Raw genomic sequence first — 23,922 nt, 5'->3', positions numbered from 1 at the left:
ATTCAGTCACAACAGCATATCAAACTTATGATAATATTCATGGGGAGATATTTTTCATATGCTACAGAATATCCCTATTATCTAGTTCTGTCTAATTCAAGTGCTGTTAGCCTTCGCTCTTGTAGCGGAGGAGGTAATGCTAGGCTAACTAACTCTTGCAATGCTAATAACTATGGATGACAGTTGTGCAAGGCTCTCTCCTGTATGATCAGAAGTTAGGCACAACCATATATCGTAGTTATGATATTGATAGGAGATTTCTATCTTATAAGATAGAATATCCCTTTCCTATAGTTATGTCAAGGTTATGATAATATAGTTAAGGACCTGTCATATGTTACAAAATATCCTTTTCAGTTAGTTATGTCAAATTCAAGTTCTTCTAGCCTCTCCTATTGTAGCAAAGAATGTTAGGTTAGACTAACTAAATTTTGCTGTGTTACGTATTCAAGTGCATTAATTGTGGGGAACATGTATATTACAAAGAGATAATTGTGATGAGTGTTAGACCTTAGTAACATTGAAAGAAATAGAAGAGAAAAGTGGCCATTATGGCTGAAAGAAGATTCAGCCAGACTAGATTCTTCCCCTTAGCTCCCATGCTTCTAACCCCAATACCATTGCCAATCTTATTTCCAGGTTCGATAACAAATTGAACCTCGTAGTGAGTTCAAAGTGCTTTGTATGAATTGTCAAGTGAAGTGCCAGTGGAGGAGGTGGTTTCCCATCTCTCCGGTTCTCCTAGACGAAGGTCCCTGTCCCGCTCCCCTAAACCTGGGAGAAGACGTTCTGGAGGTCCAAGGGAAGCTGGTGGGGCTTGCCCATGAGTTGCTACCCACTCAGTTGAGCTTGTTGCAAAATCCCAGGTTTTGACAGAGCTTTTAGAAAGTGGCCAAGGGAAGTGTAAGTGGAGGAGGTGGCTTCTTGCCCGCCGATTCTTCTAGACGAAGGTCCCTGTCCCACTCCCCTGTACTGGGGAGAAGACATATCGGAGGTCCAAGGGAGACTGGAAGTCTGAGGTGTGCTAGTGGAATTGCTCACGAGTTCCCACCCACCCCCTCGGTTGAGCCTACTGAAGATCCTAGGTGTCGACAGATGGAGGTTGGAAAGACACGTTGTGAATGTGTGTCCTGTGTCTTCAACTCGGACTCAGATTCCGATAGCACCCAATGCCACGAGAGCGCCAGGCAGTCGAAGAGACAGGTGGGCGACTCCAGTCAGTCTTCCCCACTTCCTGTTAAGTGGGACAAAAGGATTTAGGTAGCCCACAGCCTTCCTGCAGATTTGGAGTGGATCCCGTAGTCCTTGCATTGGTACCTCTTTCTTCTCATCATTGGGATTCTCGGGCTCGTTGTCTCCAGATTGTCCGGGTATACAGAGCCTTCTTTTAGATGCCAAGTGCCCGAAGCATGTGTCACAAGTGCCCAGCACCTGCTTCCAAGAGCCCAGATCCACCTTCAATGCTCCCAGCACAAGTTTCCAAGTACCAGTGCCCTATTTTGGATGCCAGGTGCCCAAAGTATTTGTCAAGAGCACCCAGTGCCCGCTCCTGGGATCCCAGATCCAGCTCCAGTGCTCCCGTCACTGGTTTTCAAGCACCCAGCGCCACGGATCCAGAGTCCGGAGCCAACTCTTCATCATCCCTCTTCCACTCTCAAGCACCAAGCACCCCTAACAAGGGCAACGGGCCAGAGCCCTCTTGGCATCCAACACACTACAGCTTTCTGAGATTATAAATAATTAGAAAAGCTCCCACCTCTAACCCTCCCCAGGGCACATCCCTGTCTCCAATATCGTCAAGAATGAAAAGGAGATTAATCAAGATTCTGCTCCTTTAGTGTGGTAAGCTCTTCATTGCTCCTGTTGGCAAACTTTCCATCCCTGTTTTTCACTGCAGTTGCCCCAGCCTATCCTGCTTCCTCCTTCCTGAAGAGAAGCCACCCAGAAGATAGTCCCTGACTCCCTAAGCAAGAAGGTGCTTAAGGAAATCCAAGACTGGCTCATTTCTAAGAGGAACAGGCAAGACTACTTTCGCTTCCTCCCTCTCCTCTTCTTAGGGGGGACTACAGGATACCTTTCATTCGTCACCAGGGAGGTTCCTTCGTGGGGAGTACTGTAGTGATCTTCCAGGGGGTGACTTCTCCAGCCTCCTCGACTCTTCTCATAGTTTGGATTTCGCTGCGGCTAAAATTAGGTTCTTATCAACCACTTTCTTAAGAACCTCTTCATAGTTTTTTTTTAACTGTTCAGCTTCCTTCATTGGATGGTAGGAGCTCTGGCGAAGAACATAGAAGAAGATTTCAGGTTTTCAGGACTGCACTTTCAGGCGTTCTTGTTCAGTGTGCTTTAATGCACGACCGAAGACATCAGAGATAGCTCTTTGGAACTCATGAACCTTTTCTCTTTCGAAGTTTTAAAAAGAAAGAACTTGGTGCTCTTTTACCATCGGAGGAGTTGCGTAGTCTTAGAAGTTGGCGTTGTGAATTCGCCCATGAACTTGCTTCACCCCCACTTGTACTTAATGTTTGTGGAAGAGATCGTTTCGGACTTTTACAAGAATCCATGCAAGACTTCTTAGCTTGGCCTACCAAGCACCCAAAGAGTTCTTTGTTGTCACTGTTCGGATATAGATGGTCTCTCCTCTGCAACAGTATTCCTTTCATGGAAGCAAGCCATAGTTGCAATCTACATGCAAGATAAGAGTTTTGTACCTTGGTTGTAACCAGACTTCTCCCTTTGTGGGAGAAATGGGATAGCGAGGGGCAGACTAGTGGATTCTCAAATTCTAAAGGGGAGCTACTTCATCCCCTGCATGGAGAACCCTCCTTTAATCACCTCTCCCAATGGTTTGATGAACTTCTCAAAAGGATCAGAGAGGCAGTCGCCCTTTGTTTTCGAAGAAGTATACTCTCTCCTGAAGAGAGCCACAAAAGAAGTCAAGGACATCATTCCCTGGATGGGCATTAACATCAGTCTTACCTAGACAAACAGCTTCTTCGATCCCCTTTGAAGGAGATATGTAAAATGAATTACAGTCACGTTAGGCCTGCCAAGGGACAAGCCTACTACAGTAGTCTTTTTTTTGCCCACCAAGATCTTTGTTTGGTTGGGCTGATGGCATATGAGTGTGTTACAATTCGGCCTAATAACCGATCGAGAAGAAAGGAGAACTTATCATGTTACAGAGTCTTAAGGTCATTCACCAAGACTTCGGAGCTTCTCAAATATGAATGGTAACAACATAGTGGTAATGCATGCAGACGACTCCACAGAATTGTGATATACAGGTATCTGTAACAAGGGAGAGCACTCGTTCCTGCTTCCCCTGACAAGCAGGGGAGTCACGCCAAAATTAATTTTTTCCTTTGTCAAAATCCCTTTTTACATTATTCGTCAGAGTTATTCAAAGGAAAATTAAAACGACGGAGCTGACGAACTGAGCCTTCGGAGGCAAGTCCTTCCCACCGAGCGGACCCTGGATCACTTCTATAGACCTGTTTGACACCTCAAGAGACAAAAACCTTCCTCTCTTCTGCCCTCCGGCCCAGGATCCCCTATCAGGTGTGACAGACGTCAGACTCCAAGACTGGTAGAGCTTGGATCTGTATGCCTTGCTGCCCTTCAACATGGTGAGGGAAGTTCTAAATAAGTTCTTGTCGAACCCCAACGTCTTGATGACCCTTGCAACTCCATTGGGCCAATAAAGGAGGGTTCCTGGATCTTTCTGTGACGGCTGCCAATTAACTACACTGTACAGTGTTTTCATTGATGGTGCCTAAGACATGATGTCTCATGTTCCAAGACATCTTTAACTTAAATACTGGACTTCCTCCTCTAGTTGAGGACCTCTGGTAGTCTCTCTGCTCCCTCCATTAAAGGATACTGAGATAAGTTTATCTCAGTTTTTAAGCACAGAAGTAGGTACCTGTGACCAAACCAGGCTCTTTATGACCTCATCAAACTGTTCGACACTTCAAAACAAAGAAGTCTGACCTGGTTTCATAGAATTTAGATGTCGTGATAAAAGGGACTCACTGATCTGTTATTATTACCTCAAGATCCGCACTCAGAAGACATTCTTCCTCGTAATTTTCATGTCTGCCAAACTAGTTAGCAACTGCAAGTTATTGACAAAAGCATAGACATCTCCCAAAGGGTCGCAGTCGGTTCTTTCACTTTGGGTCTTACCTAGCCAAGAACGAGGATCCATCCAAGACCTGGCCCCGCTCCTTCCATTTTTAAAAGTTTAGTGGAATCCAGGGCCTGGAGGATGAGCAAAGGGTTCTTTGCCCAGTCAGAGACTGGGTATTTTCTGCAAAGTACCATGAAAATTCAGAGGGCCTTCTAACTACCTTGGGTGCTCTATCAAGAAATATATGTTCAACACAGAAATGTACCATCAACATGCCATGGAACACATAAGACGGAAGGGTAATCCCTTCATAATCTACACAGATGGATCCAAAAATGAAGCTGGAGTAGGCTCATCAGCGTATTCAAGTGATAAAACTATCCAAATGGGCCTTCCTCTAATATCATCAGTATTTACAGCAGAATTAACAGCCATACAATTGGCTCTCAAGATTATAACAAAAAAAGGAATTCCTTCAGCACTCATATTGAGCGACTCAAGAAGTGCAATTGAAGCAATAGGATCATTTAAATGAAATAATCACCTTGTCCAAAATATCCAACGGGAAATACATCAGTTAATTACAAACGGCCTTCAAATTCAAATTTGTTGGATCCCAGCCCATGTAGGCATTGAGGGTAATGAGAAAGCAGATAAAGCTGCTAAATTGGCTTGTACAGTCCCCCCAACTACTACGAAAGCCCCCATATCAGACTGGCTAGCATCAGTTAAACCCTTAATTTATAGGGGTTGGCAAAATGATTGGACAAATATACCCCCTCAAAACAAACTAAAACAAATTAAGAACGAAGTTAAAAAGTGGCATTCTTCTACCCAAAAGCAAAGAATTAATGAGGTTATTTTAACAAGACTCAGAATAGGACACTCCAGATTCACACATGGTCATCTGATGTCAACTCCACACACAAACCCAAACTTGTGAAAGATGTAACATCCCAATAACAATCAAACATATCTTGATTGACTGTCCCAGATGGCATCATGAAAGAAATACTTATTTACAAAATAAATCAATAAAGGATATTCTAGCAGAAGGTAATAACTTTTCAATTAATAATATCATTCTCTTCTTAAACAAAATTAAATTGATAAGTAAAATATAATCTTCCCCCTTTTTTCCCTTCATTTTTTTTCTCTTTCCTCTTGATTTTTTTTTCTTTTTAATTCCCCCCCTTTTTTTATTATTTATTTATTTATTTAACTACTTAATTTTTTATGTACTCTTTCCCCCCTTTTTTTCCCCAGCCCGAGAAGAACCCTAAAAGAGTTCAGAGGTCTGGTTAAACAAATCATTTATAACTAACTAACTATCAAGAATACTGCTCACACACTTCCAGAGAATGTCCTATCATTCTTCTTAGGAGACCTGTTTTCCGAGGCGCATTCTTGGATCCAGAGAGACACTTTGCCTGAAGTTCAAAGTGAAAGTGCATGCAGTCTGAGCAGTCGTGCCCTTCATTTCACCTTCAAACATTTTTTTCTTTTTATCCCTTTCAACTGTTGTTTGGTCTACCTCTTGGAGGTATACTTGCTACTTGAATGAAGATGAAACAGTGTTTGAAAATTGCAGTACCTTAGGGCTATCATCAGTGGCTGGCATGGTATTGGGAGATGAAGCATAGGAGAAATTCTTTTTCCCTTTTATCTCTTCGCCCTAACATAGGGTGTCGAGTCTTGGGGAGCCTGGGAGTACATGATTCCTGAAGTGCTCTCCAGTCTTATGGATGGGTAGTGGTTTTGCGATCAGTGTAAGTGACAAGTGTTATCTGGTTGTTAGGATTATTGGTACTGTGCCCAGGGCAAGGGCATTCATTTGTTATACATCTTGTCAGCAATCGGGCATATCCTCCGCTGCAAGACTTCCACTGATGTAGAGGCAACCCTTGGCTCAACTGCTGTGCCACTACAGGTTAAGATGAGCACCAGCCAGAGGCAGTATTCAACTGCAGTAGCTCTCTAACCAAGTATGGTAACAACAGGCATTGTTCTCAGTGCTGGCTGTCCTTTCTATTTCGAAGTCATTATCACACTTAATGGTTTGGAGTAGGATATGTCTATTCATCCAACCTTCCTTTTCAATGTGGGATTCAGCTAAGTAATTGCTTGGTAAGTTACTTATATAAAAATTACATTTTTATAATAAAATAAAGTTTTATATATACCAAGTAATTACTGAAGCTGAGCCCTCCCTCCCCTCTTTTGGACATATTGGCAAATCATAATGATTCCTCTGGCAAGTGTGGTTACCAACCAACCTGTGTGGTGGGACAGGGCTTGTCACCTACAATGCAGTGAGAGCTCTGGTGCGATATTTTGAAATTATTGTTTGCCGCACTAGTGGAACAAGCTCTAAAAACCAAAACTTTTCTGTGGAGGTTATCTGCCTGCTTAAGTAGGATAGTACAGTTGTGTTGTTTTTAAAATAATGATAGTATTAATCAAACTTCTTTTATTTATTGTGTCCAGTTATGTTGCATTTTTTCATAGTAAGAAATATGTACAGTACAATCATGGGCCCGTTTTATTCTGATAATGTTTACATTCTTGAAATCCTCATCTGATTGAGTTTCACTGACATCATTATTGCCATGTGTTGCCAAATGACAGCTGAGTACCACTGACATCCTTATGACCATTAGTTGCTAAATTAAACAAAATTCATTGTGAATTAACAAAGCTGGGTTTAAAAAATTCAGGTTAACATTATAAGTGCATTAAATTTTAAATTAGGTAAGTAAAGGTGTGATTTCACCAGTTTTGGAAGTTGCTTGCACCTATTCTAAAATGATTTGCACTACCCATCATTCATTTCTTCAAATGCAGCTCAAAATTCATGGTTTATTTTAAAGCTTAAGACTTTCTCCATTGCATAAAAGATGACTGAAAATTTTTATTTTTTATTTATGGAAGTCTCATTTAGAATTAGTAAATTCTAACAAGTTGACAAGTATAATATAACTTTAAATACATGCTATAGTTATGGTAACCAACTTGGACAGCTGTTTACTCCAGTACAATACTTACTGGTTTTTATGCCATTGTTTTGCTCAAAATGCTAAGTGGTTGTTAAAAGAAATTATAAGACAAGCCACAAGTTTTTTAAGCCTGGCCAATTGATGGTTCTCACTTAACCTACTGAAATTTTGTTTTTAGGCCTATTGATAATAATTCAGAAGTAAGCTTAACCTAGTATCATTTACTGAAAATGAAACGTATGCATTAAGCAAAGCCTAGTGTAATCTACCAAAAATGCAACTCTCATGCTACATGATGAAATCTTGTTTTGGGGACAAATGGTCACATGATGAATATATGTGGTGTTTATGGCTCTTTTGAAGACATATATTTTTTGTGTTATAAAATGTTTTTTTGGTAATAAAATGCTCTACTGTAGTGTATTTATGCAAGCTTCATGTCCCAAATATGAAAAATTCCAAAAAGGAAAAAATAATGCCCAAAGGATACCAGATAAGGAATTGTGAACCCGTACCAGTGTTACAGTATAGTAGCACCTCAACTTGACAGACTTTGGAATCTCGTTTTTTGTTTAGTTACAAGTTCTGTTGAGTAACAAAGCCCATATGATATACCCTGAACTTGAAGATTTTCTGTATATCTTACAGCTAACATTAATTTCACACAGTTCCTAAAATAAACTAATCTACACTTTACACGCATTAGTTTATGTTAAGAGATTTATTTAGAGCAGTATCACATAAAAAATGGTAGCATAACAAAAAATGCATATAATATTATAGCTGATAAATACAAAGATCCACTAAGTTAAGATCCGTTAAGTTGAGATGTTAGTTATTGAGAAATGGTTCATGAACTGTAGACTAGTATAAAATACATGGATGATTGAAACTAATGACTGTAATTGTATGACAATGACTGCCAGAAAGAAATGACCCTTAAGAATTTAAACTTACAATTCTGGATACTATCCTTGATATACTCTACCTTGGAAGGTTATATGTAAAGATTTGTGTAATTTAAACACTAATTGTGTATGAGTACTGTAATGTGAAAATATTAGTAGCAAATAGCTACAGTAATTATAAGAATGCATATGCAGTATTACGTTCTTATCGTAAGGATAAAACAAATCCAAATAATTGGACCAAGAAAGTTACAGTGTTATTAAATATTAAAGTATTGAATAGCTGCCTCAAGCCATGAAGAACAGCAAGATACTGTGAAAAATAAACTAAACAAAGCAACACAAAATATTATAATAACTAGGAATATAAAAAGAATTTAAAATAATAAAAAATCATGTGGATAAGTGAAAGTCATTTTGACATGGCAAACAAGAGAAAAATAATTATAGAAGGCAAATGATTTCTCTATAATTTACATCATAGTTAACAGTTGCAGTAAATCATAACATCCTTTGTACACTTGTCAATCCAAGTGAAGGTGGGGCGGTAATAGCAAAGTCTGATTATCGTACCAAGCCACAGATACTCTGTAGGAGTACAGTGCTTGTATTAAAAAGGAATATTATTACTGCATAAGGGTCCTCATCATGAAGTAAGAAAAAAATATTGTGCTGCAGAAAAATTCTGGCAAAACTTAAGTTCAAAGCTTTCTGACCAGTTTACTCTAGCAGTCTGTTACAACCTTAAAGAACACTCAAAAATGACCATGATTAAGAGAAGTTCAGCTAGTATCAAACCACAGGATAGATGAAAATGTTCTAGCAAAAAATTTTCATTATAAGATATAAGAATGTGCTATTATGATAGAATTTGTTTTTTTCCAGATTAGAAATCACCGTTCGTTGTAAGAAGTAAGGAATTTTATGAGAGATCATTAATATCCAAAGAGGATACAGTACATTAAAGTCACTGTTATATTCATTCATTTCAAAAGAGTAAATAACTGAGTCACTTGTAATTTATGAATTTACCGAGTGTTACCCTTTTAATTTTTAACTGAGTTACTTTGTTTAAATCCTTAGTAATAACCTCAAACCCCACTCATGAAATTACTTTCGTAATTATATTATCCTTTATCAAAATAATGTCACAACTTTAAGGTGGTTTTGATGAACTGGCTGTTATCTGGTTGTAAATTCATAGTGATAAATATTAAGGTCTTTCTTATTGTAAATAACTGGTAATAGTTTTTCCTTATGCTGGAGGGGTTATTCAGATTAAATTCTTCATTGCTAAATGGAAAAGATTCAGAGATGTCAATTCACAATCTGATCAGTTGTTCAGGTTTTATTAATTCTGGAACAGAATCAGTGTCACTGTCATGAACCACCACTGAATGGTATAGGACACCATTTGGCAAGCTGAATTACATCATAAATAAGGAATGCGAATCACCGCTGGTTGAAATACTGGCTTCCTTGATATACAACTGAAATGTCAGCTGTATAACAATTAATTTCCTCACAGTACTGTAGAATGTCACTCATTATGAAATAAGGTAATAGCGTTGGCCCCTTCTGTTTACTGCAAATGTGAGGTTCTACTTAATAGGCAACCCTCTTGAGAATTGCCATAAGTATACCTTAGTTTAACCAGACCACTGAGCTGATTAACAGCTCTCTTAGGGATGGCCCAAAGAATTATATTTATTTTACATGGCTAAGAACCAATTGGTTACCTAGCAACGGGACCTACAGCTTATTGTGGAATCCGAACCACATTATAACGAGAGATGAATTTCTATCACCAGAAGCAAATTTCTCTAATTCTTCATTGGCCGGTCAGAGAATCGAACGCGGGCCCAGCAGAGTGCTAGCCGAGAATGATACCAACCCGTCCAGTGAGGAACTGAGAATTGCCATAAAGTTCAATAGTTAAAGACTAGTATATTCTGGAAACATATTTGCAAAAGGCAGCTAGCAACATCAACTTTTTAATCTAAGTAGGCTTAATGAATCAGTGAGTATTTCTTGACAATTTTTCTTTTTACTACAGAAAACTGTTTTGATGTATTGTAGCTCTTCCTGAACATGGTAAAGATGGAATTAACATCAAGAGTGTAAAGGATATACATGAAAATCAAAAGTGATCAACGTGGTAGGATAATTGTCACAAGCCAGTAACCAGGGAATATTTTACGTGGACAGACATTGTATGGACATAAATTCTATTTCTTGCTGTGATTTTCAATATGAACAATCCTTTTTCATCTTCATATAAACTACGTATTTCCCTAGAAATACCATGCTCATAATTAGCAACCACATATTGAATGTTGAGTTAAAAAGTTTCACATATCACTAGAATTGCTTATACCCCCAGTATAAATAATCTGATTCATCAGCAGTAACTGCTGCATCATCAATGTAAATTATGGAATATAATGGTTGCTTTAGTTCAAACAATGTAGATTCTATGCATGGCTGTATAAAGAGCTTATAGTATAAAGCAATTGTGATCGGAAGAGGACTACACCATAATCCAAAAGAAAGTCTTAAATTCCCAGATAAAAATCCCATTTCATGATATTTCTGAAGCAGCTAGATAGCATTTTCATTGTCATTTTCATTTAAAGCCATTGTGTTGAATGCTTTCTTAAGACAAAAAGTAACTACAGTAGTTTATCAAACCAAATATGCATGAAAGCTAATGGTAACTTATGATTTATAGTAAGTTCAGAATACATGCACAAGTTATTTGATAATGTTATCTCCTGATATCACTCTTGATATTGGATAGAAGTCCCACTTTTCATTTGGATGTGTGTCAAGCTTAAATAATGCCATATGTGAGGCAAAAATTAGTAAAAAGGATGTTTTGCTTTAAAACCCTAGGATCAGATATTGGTTTAATAATCCCTGCAAATACTTCATTGCAAATAATCTGTAACTGATTCCAAAGCACTTGTATGTTACAGTAGCTTTCCTAGACTAGACTTAAGAACTGCCTAAGCCAAATCTTCATTCTTAGAAAGAAGGTGAGGAATCTCCCCTTTCCAAAGCAAATAAACCACTACTGAATATGGTTAGTATCAGATTTCATTAAGTATTTTTTAAAGTAAAAGGGTTTATCAATGGCATGTAACAGCTCATTCTCCAAGGTGCTTCCCTTATCCCTGGCAATTGAAAAATAACCCGATACATCCAAGTCAAGTTCATTTTATTGTAAAATGTTAAAACCTATGTTCAACACAAAATAAGTGCTATAGACATACATAGTTGAAGTACAGCAACTTCTGTAAAACCTGAAATTATGGAGCTAACAGGGTAGTTTCAAGTTTCTTAGATAAATATCTTAAATGATGAAGGATTAATTCAGATTACGAGGGAACGTAATATAAAAAAAAATGTTGGTTTGTCTCCCCAAAAACTACATCTGTTTCTGTTAATCAGTAAACAGAATCTATACCCAAGATAAAAGATCAAACCTTCTACTCAGCTACTTTAAAAGGTTAATTCTCCTGTCTACCAACATTGTGCAGTAGGTATTATTGCAATTCATAATTGACTGTAAGATTTGCTTTAGTATGAACAACTTTAAAGTTGTACATATTAGTAATATTTATTGAAATAAAAATACTCGGGGGTCCACTGTCCTTCATTTTTCTGAAGGTATGTCTGTCACCTTCAGTATTAAAAGTACATGAAGCTGTTACGCCCAAATAATTATGTATTCTTTTAAAAAATTACCACTGCTTTTCCATTCTTTTTTCTTGACCCTCTTTCAGCTGCAGATCAGTTAGCTTTTTAATAGTGGAGTTTTCGTGGCTGTCATAAGAAGCTAATTCTGGTAACAATTCGTTGTTGTTTGTATAATTTTGGTTATCACATTCTAAGTGGCTTAACAGATACTAAGCTTAATCATCCATCTGATGTTCCAAAAGTAACAATAAATCCATGTCTGGATGGTAAGTGCATCAGTATGTACAAAAATTTAGTGACATTGACAGAAATCCCCACTCTCCTTGCAAAAAAGAAAAAAAAAGTGGAACACATACCGTTGCATACTTCAGTAGGCTTCAGGCAACTTTTAGCAAATTTGATGACTATTGCTAACATTAGAAGTTGTAAAGGTTTGTGTTCAATCAATTATGGCCGAGCCCTAGATGATATTTTTTACTGTCTTTTCATTACCATGTCTTAGTTAAAGGAAGAGGATAGAAAGGCCTATTTTGTGTTTGCTGGTGATTCAAATGCTCATCATAAGTGGTTGAATTCCACTTCAAGTTCTAATTGCCATGACCTTAGAGCTTTAGACTGTACTTTGAAACTTGCTATGAGCAAATTATAAATGAGGCCTCACACAAGTCTGATAATAGATTTTCTCTAGTATTCACTGGTTTCGGTGTGTTATAACAAATACAGGTTGTCCTCCAATTAGGATAGACCATGCTCTATTTACATTAATCATTAAAACTGAGCAAGTTGCCCCTGATGTATTCTACTTTCGTAAAATAAATATTAAATCTCAGTCAGACTGGAATAGAATTTTGAGTAACATTTTATGTCAGAATTGGTCATAGTTGGGTAAGGAATTTGAGGATGTTGTTCCATTAAAGGATAGTTTTATCAACATAACAAATAGACGAATTCTCATCATTTGATAAAATTGTATCAAAGACAGAAGCTGGTGCAGTGAAAGTTGTAGATGTGCTTACTTGGAGAAACCAGAGGCATATAATCTTTGGGAAATTAATATATCAGCTTTGATATGAAATATTTATACCAAACCAAGAGCCATGACTCCTGATGCTTCAGATGAAATTACAGTAAAACCTTTGGGGTAGAACTTAGGAACATAATAGGTTGGTTACTTTCAAATGTACACTTTCTTCATGTCAGCTGAAGGGTCCCTCCTCTGCTTATGAACCTAATGGCTTGATCACTGACTGACTGAAAGAAAAGGCAGCCTTTTTGCTGTTGACTAGTTTAGCTTTCAGTCTCATGAAAGTAAGGACCATTTTCTCAATCTTAATCTTTATGAAAGTGTTGACCCAAATGGCATTTACCCTTTTTTGTGAAAACTGTTGATTACTGAATTCTAAAGTTGTCTGTTACTTTTTATATGTTAACCAGAAAGGGTTCCTTTTGCATGTGTTGAAGAATTGGTTGTTAGTCCATTAGGTGAATGTTGGGTAGCTCTACTCTTTCTTATTACTCCTCAGTTTGTATAACTCCTATATTATCTTTTAAGGTTTTAGTGTCATAATGTCAGATTACATATCCTGAAAGTAATCTGTTCCCCAGTGTGCATTATGGCTTTGGCAAGAGCCTGGGTACTTTTGATGGTTTTTCAGTTTCCATAGTCATACAGCAGCACTTAGAATCTGGTCATAAAGCATGTATGACTTTAATAATGCTTTGCAAGTTATCATGAGCCCATTGTTTTGATTTTTGATTTCTATGAATGGGAGTAGTTGGTCGACCATTTCTCAGTATCAGGATTGAATATTTAACCAATAAATTGCAAAGAATAGTTGCTGATGGGCACAATCTTGACTTCAGGAATGTAATCTTCGGTGTTCCCTAGGGAGAGCTCTTTGCCATATTTCTACAGTATATACATTAGATGTTTGCTGTGGCATTGAAAACAAGCTTATTGCCTATGCCAGTGATGCTTCTTTCATGGCATGTATCCCATATCCTCAATGTAGACCACTTAATAGGTCTCCAAACAGATATTTAGCCATAATTAGTGCCTCAAGCAAATTATGGGGATTAAATAAACAATAATAAAACACTTTTAAGTATGTTGTTCCTAACTGCTAATCAACTTTTGAGGAACATGTCTAGGGCGTGTTGTATTCAATTGCACAAAAATTGCTATTCTGAGAAAATGTCTCAAGATTTCTGAGACTTGTCTAGCTTGATAAAACATTTTTTCTTTTTTTGTTCTGTGTTTTGAATATTCCTCCCTTTTTTAGTCATCAGTATCTGACTTGCATCATAAATAGTTGGACAAAAACTTGTTACAATAGATTTTTTATCACTGACGTAGATAATTTTTAGCTATCGTGCTTTGCATTCAGATCTTCCCAGTTAATTCTTTTTTGTGAGACTCGATACCCCACAGTTTTTTAGAAGTTCTATCTGTGTTGCAACAAAATCATGGAATGATCTTCCCAATCCAATGTTTGAATCATTGCAGCTTTTTTAGTTCAAACTTGGTGCAAATCCCTTTTTGTTAAGAGGCTGACTTTATAGTTTATATGTTATTTTGACTATTTTACCTTTTTATCCATATTTATCTTATATTTATCTTAATTGTATTTTTTCTGTCTCTGGCATAATTTATTCTTCTCTGTTTGGCTGCTTTTCCTATCAGGTGCCTTGGGCATATAGTATTCTGCTCTTCTAACTAGGTTTCAGCCTGGCTTTTAACAGTGATAGTAATGGTTTTATCATCAGTAATACTGTAATGATGATTGTAATACTGTATATGTATATCTGTGTGAATTTTTTCATTATAATTTCCACACCATAAAACCAACAACATTCCTAATAAATTAGAAAATCAGTGTTTACTAGAAGTCTGATTTAAGAATGGAAATTCATCAACAGTGATGACCTAAACAATTTTTGTTTCTCTTTACAGATAGTGTTTGTTTAGTATGTTATGTGGCAACTGGTCATATATCGGTCTTCAGTTTACCAAGTCTTCGGCAGTTGATATATGTGGACTTCCTTCCTTTAGTTGATTTAAGGTAAGGCTTTACTGTAATTAAGGTAATGTAGTGTTTTAACTAAAATTTTGGTTTGAACTATAATGTATATTTCTAATTTTTGTTTTTTTACTGAGTGGATTTTTTTTATTTATAACATTAGATATATTGCATCTATTTTAAATGTAGGTTCAGGAAGGCTACTGTATACGTGGCTGTATGTGGCTGGCTAACTTTTTAACAAATTAGTGTATATGGCTTTCTTGCCTCATCAAAAGTAATCGATAGATTATAGTACAGGTAGTAAATAAAATATTGTATTTTACTGAGTTAGGTAGCACCTATTTTGTTTTAGTAATTCCTCATGCCCCCTGTTAACAGCAACAAGTGAGTATGATAGAATTATTACATTTAGATACACATTTACATTACAGTATATACACAAGCACTTGATTATTTATATGTATATTATAAAATTTAACCTTATTTCTTGCTTAAGGCTGTATTTTCACTATAGTTATACCAATAAGTGCATAATCAAGTCTGTTACATTACCTTGAAGGTTTTGTTGCTGGATGTCAGCACTGTTGGGCTAATACACATTTGCAAATGCTTCATTAGTTTTAAAATAAATGCTTGCATGACCATTATTTTTCCTTTCTAGAAAATAAGGGTATTGGCATTCACTGTGATGTTCACATATATATATATATATATATATATATATATATATATATATATATATATATATATATATATATATATATATATATATATATATATATATATATATATTTATATTTATATAAACAGATGCACACACATAGAGAGTAATCCCAGACCAATCACATTAATACATGCAAGTTTGGTGCAAAAGTCTGCCAAGTGAAAATATTATGAGGTAATTGTTCCAGTTTATGTTAGGCTGTATGGCATTTCCAAGACTAAGTCAGTAAAAGTCGAAATCCACAGAAATTATTATATATATATATATATATATATATATATATATATATATATATATATATATATATATCTATATATAATATATATATATATATATATATATATATATATATATATATATATATATATATATATATATATATACATACACACATATACACACATACATACAGGCAGTCCCTGTTTAACGGTGGGGTTCTGTTCCCAGCCAAGCGCCGATAACCAAAAATCATTGTTAACCCCAACATCCTAATAATTATTGTATTAAATGGCGTTTATGATGCCATAAGCGCGCACTGATCGGTGCCGTATGTATGTGTTTATATATATACATACATATATATATATATATATATATATATATATATATATATATATATATATATATATATATATATATATATATATATATATATATATATACATACATATATATATATATGTATACAGACAGTCCCTGGTTTATGACGCATGTTCCAGGTTACAACGCTTATGACTCTGATCCGACGGAAGAAATATGGCTCCAAAATGGCAGAATAAGCAAAATTTGGAGGCTTTTTTGATGGAAACTCAATAAAAATGCAGTTTACATTGTTTTCAATGCTTTAGGTGTATTGACGATTTTCGACAATTTTTCGCTTACGGTACGGCTTAGAACAACTGAACTGCCTGTATATATATATAATATGGGATACTATATATATATATATATATATATATATATATATATATATATATATATATATATATATATATATATATATATATATATATATATATATATATATATACACACACACACACACACACACACACATACAGGCGGTCCCCGATTATTGGCAGGGTTTCTGTTCTGACGGTGTGACGATAACCAAAAATCAGCGATTTTTGGTGCTGTTACGGCGATTTTCAGAACTTATCAGTGCCGAAAAGCACAGGAAATTGGTGATTTTTGGTTATTGGCGCCTGTTAGGTATGTATCGGTGCCAATATGTGGAAATTGGCAGCGCGGAAAATTGCAGATTTTGTGAAACCGGATCGCTGATAACTGAGCCCCCTGATAACCAGGGACTGCCTGTATATATATATAATATTAATATTATGTATATATAATTATATATGTATATTCATATAATCATGAAGCTACAAATGTCGTTTAATATCCAATTCACGCTGCAGTCAACCCTCGTTAAGACAGACTAAAAAGGGGGGGAGCAGTGTGTCTGTCTTGGGTGATAGTCCAGTTTAACTGGCGATATCTATATATATACAGGCAGTCCCCGGGTTACAACGGGTCCAGGTTATGACGTTCCGAGGTTACGACGCTTTTCAAATATATTCATCAGAAATTATTTCCCGGTTTACAACGCCTGTTTCGGGGTTATGACGCTTACAACTCTGATCCAATGGAAGAAATATGGCTACAGAACGGTAGAATAATCAAAATGTGGAGGGTTTTTTGATGAAAAACTCAATAAAAATGCAGTTTACATCATTTTCAGTACACCCAAAGCATTAAAATTAAGGTTTTCTTAGGATTTGTGACGATTTTTGACAATTTTTCGGTTTACAATGATTTTCGGATTACGGCGCAGCGTAGGAACGGAACTCCGTCGTAAACTGGGGACTGCCTGTACCTATAAATACCTATAAGTATATTGTATTTCATTTTTATAAAGAGTACGAATAATAAACCAATGTAGAAACGTTTGAATTAAAGCTTATGGTAAAGATAAAAAATTAATAATAAATCACGATAAAAATGATATTCAGCTGCATATGTAGATGCCTAGGCCGAGACATGAACGTATAACTGTTAAGTAAAAAGAAGTGGAGTCTCTAAAATAAAAAGTAAGATTTTTTCTTTTTTCATGTTTTTTTTTTATTTTAGTTATTTATTCATTATAGTTTATTATTATCTATATTAATATACTGTTAATAAATGTGAGATGATTAAGATCATCAGTAATAAAATAGTGGGACAATTAAGACCACAAGTTCACTAACACATTTTGTTTTCAACAAAAACATTCCATAAAATACAAAAATATACATGATCAAAATAATTTTAATTCAACTTGTGAATTTTAACGATAAGTAAGACAATAAAATACATTTCATCATATCAGTCTTGGAGAGGATTGTTTTGTATTGTTACTGACGTCGTCATCAGTTTGCAGTCGTAAATCTGAGGATGGTCCGGGAATAGGATTTGCAAGTGATGACGCATCACCACAACAGATTGTTTTGGGGTTTTTCATAACACTATATTAAAGTTAAAATTATTGTTGAATTCGTGTTTTCATGAAGAAATAAATATATAAAGCAAATTATTGAGTAATTTTTATCATCAGCACAGGGGTGTCATTTCACATTTTTGATGCGGGGGGGGCCAAAGGCGGTTTGGTGAGCGAAGTGAGCCGAATCACCTGGGGTTTTTTTATTTTGAGCTATTTTATGTTCTTTTTGAAGCACATAAAATAGATAGATAGATAGAAAGATATAACATAGTGTGAAGACACATTTGAATTTCGGTAGGAATAATGGAAAACCAGCTGCTATTACTTCTTGGGGTGAGGGGGGTCAAGTTGAGGCTGGGGGGGGATCTTGAGTCTTGGGGGCAGTTGCCCCCCCCCAGCCCCGCCTAAATGACGCCCCTGCATCAGCAGTCATATAATCACAATCATGGCAATGTTAAAACTTAGAAGTAGAGGGCTGTCACTGGCTAGCAGATCTCCATTGCAACTAGCCAGCCAGTCAGGTTTTAGCTGTATTCTGTCTGAGAAAGAATGTTTGCTCAGAGAAGCTGACAATGACATAAGTGCGTGTGTTTTGAATACAGTATGTAGTTTTTAATAGTGTATGTATTTTACTAGTTACATGAAGAACAGAATGAATTCTTTGAGTGCAAAAGTGTTGGTTCAGAGATTCTTCAGCAATAAAATTTATATACACAGTAAACCCCCTGTATTCGCAGGGGATGCGAACCCCCCCCCCCCCGCGAATAGCTAAAACCTACAAATACTTAGGACCCTTCTAAAAACACACTTAGAACTCCTATTTTGATAGTCCAAACACTCAAAAACAAACTAAAAATGTTTATACAGGTATTATCCTACTTATGGTGGGGTTAGGTTCCAAAAAACCCATCGTTTCTTGGAAAAAACGTCTCGAATATAGCCTATATTAGGGTATGCAGTACCATGTATACAAATATAGTAGTCTAGCCTTCACTGTAAAGTATACTCTGTACCTACACAGCATAGTAATTATTAATATCAGCTAATTCTGGAGGTTCATGCAGAGTGACTTATGGTAGTTCAATACAAAGAGAAATTGAATAACAAACAAGAATTAGCTTAGCCTGCACTATGGTATATCGTATACGTATACTGTAGCCTAGCCTACATTATACTGTACTCTATATTCACGTATCGTATTATACAAGCATATGCATCTTTTCCAGGGATCTTTTAAAATTTTATGCCTTAATTCACTGTATCCAATAATATTGTATATATTCTTATATTGCTTTTGTATTATAAATTGCAATCGTAGCGATCAGTGTTTTGGTTAGGAAATTGATTACGCGGTAAGTTTATTTCGCTGTATTTAACTCAGTTCAGAGCACTTTTCTTGCTTCTAGTAAGCCTAAGTGAATCTCTAGATACATTATTTGTGTGGGGCAAGGTTATTTTTCATTATATGAAGTGTTAAGTAGAAATATAACTTAAATACATCTTGTTGTGAAATTAATTTAGCTATTTTTTTCGTTAATAGATGACGGCCATTTGGGGCGTTTGTGTAAAAAAATCAAGATTCCATTTTATATTTTCACTTTATTTCATCATAATACGAGCTTTACATATTTATCGTTTATTGGCATAAAAATAGCAGTAATGTATTTTTTCATACCCATTAGTTTTGATTAAGATACTTTCTCTCCAATTTTAATTACGGTCGAGTTTCATCCATGTTGCCAAAGCACAATAATTTATAGTCATTAGCAGTTTGAACATTGTTTTCTCAGCTTCAGCTACAACTTGCAGCTTAAATTTAGCAGTATATTTTGCCAATCTTTTATCCATACCGAATAAGGATATAATGTAAAAATACATCAGTCCTGTTCTCCTTAACATCATGTGTAGTATAACTATGGTAATTGTTTATTACCGTACGATGGTAGAAATACAAGCAAAACGGCTGTTGTTATCTGATTCGACAATAAGCAAAACAACAGTTTCTCGTTCTGTTGTTTATGGCTGTGCGCATTTACACAAGAGTATAACGTTACTAACAATACTTTTATCATTCTCTTTTACTTTTTAACTAGAAGATGGGATAAGAGATGGATGAAAAGAAGTTGGTCTATTGTAATTTGGTCTCTCACTGTCTGATTGTACGCTGTTGCCTGTGCCTGCTCAAAATTAAAAAATATTTGATAAATATTTTTGTATCGGTATTGCTTACCCCATTGCAAAATTGAATTATCATAAGGTGAATTATCATAACTCGAGCACTACCTAAGTATTTCAATAGTTTTATCACAAAAAGTGCATTTAGTCATGAAAATGAGATGAACATACAGTAAAATAAACCCCCCCGTATTTGTGGTCTCATGATTCGTGGACTCGCGTATTCACAGATTTCTCTTTGGAATATATCTACCCATTATTCGCCGAAAATTCGCCCATTCACAGTATTTTTCACTGAGAAATATTCACTAAGTACTGTATTTTCATCTCTTTTTCATGACTAAATGCAGTTTTTGAAAAAAAAATTATTAAAATACTCAAGTAATGCTTGAGTTACGATAATTCATCTTACAATAATTCGATTTTGCAATGTGGTAAGCAATTAATACCGATATGACAATATTATTTAGGATATATTTTTAAATTTCGTGTGGGCACAGGCACCACCATAATCAGGCAGTGAGAGAGACCAAATTACAATAGACAAATTTTCCTCCATCTCTATATGCCATCATTGTCTAGTTAAAAAAATAAAAGGTAATGATAAAAGTATTATTAGTAATGTTATACTCTTGCATAAATGCGTACAACCATAAACAACAGACCAAGAAACTGGTGTTTTGCATATAACCGAATCGGATAACACAGCCATTTACCTGGTATTTCAACCAATGTACGGTAATAAACAATTACCGTAGGTTATGGCACAAATGACGTTAAGTAGAATAGGGCTGATATATTTTTATATTACAGTATACCCTTATTCAGTATGGATAAAAGATCGTCAAGGAAACATGCTAAATTTAAGCTGCAAGTTGTAGCTGAAGCTGAGAAAACAATGTTCAAGCTGCTAATGACTATACTGTAAATTATTGTGCATCGTCAACATGGATGAAACTTGGTTGTAATTAAGATGAGAGAGAAAGTATTTTAATCAAAACTTCTGGGCATGAAAGAACACATTACTGCTATTTTTACGCCATTACTGTAAATGATAAATACGTAAAGCTTGTATTATGATGAAATCAAGTGAAAATAGCAAACGGAATCTTGAATTTTTTTACACAAAACAAATGTCCCCAAACGACCATCATCAATCGTCATCTATTAACAAAAATAATAGATAAATTAATTTCACAGCGAGACGTATTTTAGTTATATTTCGACTTAAAAACACTTCGTATAATGAAAAATAACCTTGCCTCTTATAAATAAAGTATTCAGAGTCTAGCGATTCACTTATGCTAACTAGAAGCAAGAAAAACGACTCGGAACTGGGTTAAATGCGGCGAAATAAACACCATATAAACATTTCCAAACCAAAACATTGATCACTATGATAGCAATTTATAATACAAAAGTATTGTAAGAATGATTGGATACAGTGAATTAAGGCATAACATTTTAAAAGATCCATGGAAAAGATGCATATTCATTATGTTGACATTTGTATATATGATATGTAAATATAGAGTAGAGTATAATGTAGGCTATGCTAACGTGTATGTATACAATATACCATAGCGTAGGCTAAGCCAATTCTTGTTTGTTATTCAATTTCTCTTTGTATTGAGTTATCATAAGTAACTTTTCATGAACCTCCAGAATTAGCTGATATTAATAATTACTTTACTGTGTATGTAAAGAGTATATTTTATAGTGTAGGCTAGGCGATGTTTGAGATACATTTTGGTATTTCTTATGTTTTTTCCAACAAACGAGGTTTTTTCTGGAACCTAACCCCATCATAAGTAGGGTAATACCTGTATAAGCATTTTTAGTTTTTTTTGTGTGTTTGAACTATCAAAATAGGTAGTTTTAAGTGTTTTTAGAAGGGTTCTAAGGATTCGCGGGTTGTAGCTATTCATGGGGTGATGTGGTATGCATCCCCATGAATATGGGGGGTTTATTGTAATTAGTGAATATTTCTCAGTGATAAATACTGTGAATGGGCAAATTTTCAGCGAATAATGCGTATATATATTATTCCATAGGAAATCCGCAAATAGGTGAGTCCACGAATCATGAGAACTCGAATACGGGGTACTGTATATATATATATATATATATATATATATATATATATATATATATATATATATATATATATATATATATTTTACTTCAGAAGATATTTACTAACACTGCGTTGACATACATTTAAAACAGAATTCTTCTCTTTAATCTCTTGAGGATAGAATTATGCTGCATAGAGGGAACTGGCAATTCTCTCTCTCTCTCCTCCATGTCATTTGCCACGTAAACACAAGTATTGTTCAGTAACTCAAATTTTGTCTTCGTAAAGTTTACCTTTGTCATGTCTTTTCTTTCCTAAAAAACATACAAAGCATCGTACTGTAGCTACCAGTGGGGCAGCAGACAGGTAAAACTGTTAATGCTCAGTGATTGGCTACGATACTTCCTACCATTCCAGACAATAGCGTTTCTTAATGACGTTGCGTACCGTGCGCAAGTTAAATTGGTGACAAGTTAAAAGCATTTCAGTTTAGTACCGTATAAATACAGAACAGTATATATAAAATAAAAATATAAATGTAAAGTTTTTCATTTACCTTTGGTAAATAAAAAGGAAAAAAGTACGAGAGGAGCAGAGGAACAGTAACTATCTTGAATCACAGTCGAACATTACGTATTTTAAATTGGCTGACCCTCTTTGGTGTCCGTCTTATCTGATATCCAGATTAATGGGGTCTGGCTTAACAAGGGTCGATTGTACTTTGGAATATCCCTGATGGGGAATTATCACTGAAGGGGAATTTTTAAGTGATATATGGATTGGTACCGCTGGGTCTCGATCCCTCGACACTGTACCTTCCAACTCCATTTGGCAGTCAATGGTGGCTCAATGGTTTGACAGTCAAATGGAGTTGTTGGAAGATACTGTGCCGAGAAATCAAGACCCGGCAGTACCGATCCATTTATCACTTAAAAAATTCCCCTTCAGTGATAATTTCCCATCGGGGATATTCCGGAAGTAGCGTGAATTGGATATTAAATGACATATGTAGCTTCATGATTGTATATAAATCACAGTGTGATAAAAATCTCATGTGTATATATATAACTATATATATATATGTGTGTGTGTTTATACAGTATAGTATACAGGTAGTCCCCAATTATTGGCAATGTTCTGTTCTGACAGCATGACAATAACCAAAAATCATCAATAACCAAAATTTGGCGCCGATAATTGCTGATGTTTAGTTATCAGCGCCTCTGTTAGGTATGTATTGGTGCCAATACCCTATTATTGGCGCTGATAAGCGGAAATTGGTGATTTTCGGCGATAAGACTGGACAGTGTTCGCCTTAAAATCCGAACAAGGATTTTTAAATTATGCATGGTGGGGTGGTATCTCAGAATGTCATTGTGAACAGTGGTGATAAGTCTAATGGCCTCTCAGTTGTAGTTTGTCCAAAGAGATCACACATACTGTAGACTGTAGCAGTATGAGTGGAAGAGCGGCAGTTTTGTCTCTCGGTGACAGAAGGCAAATCTCCTTGCAGTCATGATGACAATTGCACATAGCTTATGGTGCCTCTGTTTTGTGTCTGCTGTATCTTCTAGGTCATCTGTGGTGACGGGGCCCAAGTAAGGGAATTTATGCACAAATTCCAGACAATGATTTCCAAGGAAAGTTTGTGGTTCTGCAACATGCCTAAGTGATATCGGGAGCAGGGACATGCACTGGGTCTTGGT

At 35.7% G+C, this 23,922-nt stretch overlaps 1 protein-coding gene across 8 annotated transcripts in view; it reads left to right on the top strand.

Moving 5' to 3' along the window:
* The window catches only part of Tomosyn (syntaxin-binding protein tomosyn), a 991,423-nt gene that overhangs the window by 833,521 nt on the left and 133,980 nt on the right, over positions 1-23,922 (top strand). For all 8 annotated transcript variants that reach the window (XM_067096189.1, XM_067096177.1, XM_067096169.1 and 5 more), the window contains exon 19: positions 14,692-14,800. In XM_067096189.1, the coding sequence (XP_066952290.1) occupies positions 14,692-14,800 (109 nt within the window). The remainder of the gene's footprint in view (positions 1-14,691; positions 14,801-23,922) is intronic.

The sequence above is a fragment of the Macrobrachium rosenbergii genome, chromosome 4 (assembly GCF_040412425.1).
Source record: "Macrobrachium rosenbergii isolate ZJJX-2024 chromosome 4, ASM4041242v1, whole genome shotgun sequence".
Classification (NCBI taxonomy): Eukaryota; Metazoa; Arthropoda; class Malacostraca; order Decapoda; family Palaemonidae; genus Macrobrachium; species Macrobrachium rosenbergii.
The sequence above is the reverse complement of the archived record's forward strand: the minus strand, read 5'-3'. Positions and strand labels throughout refer to the sequence as shown.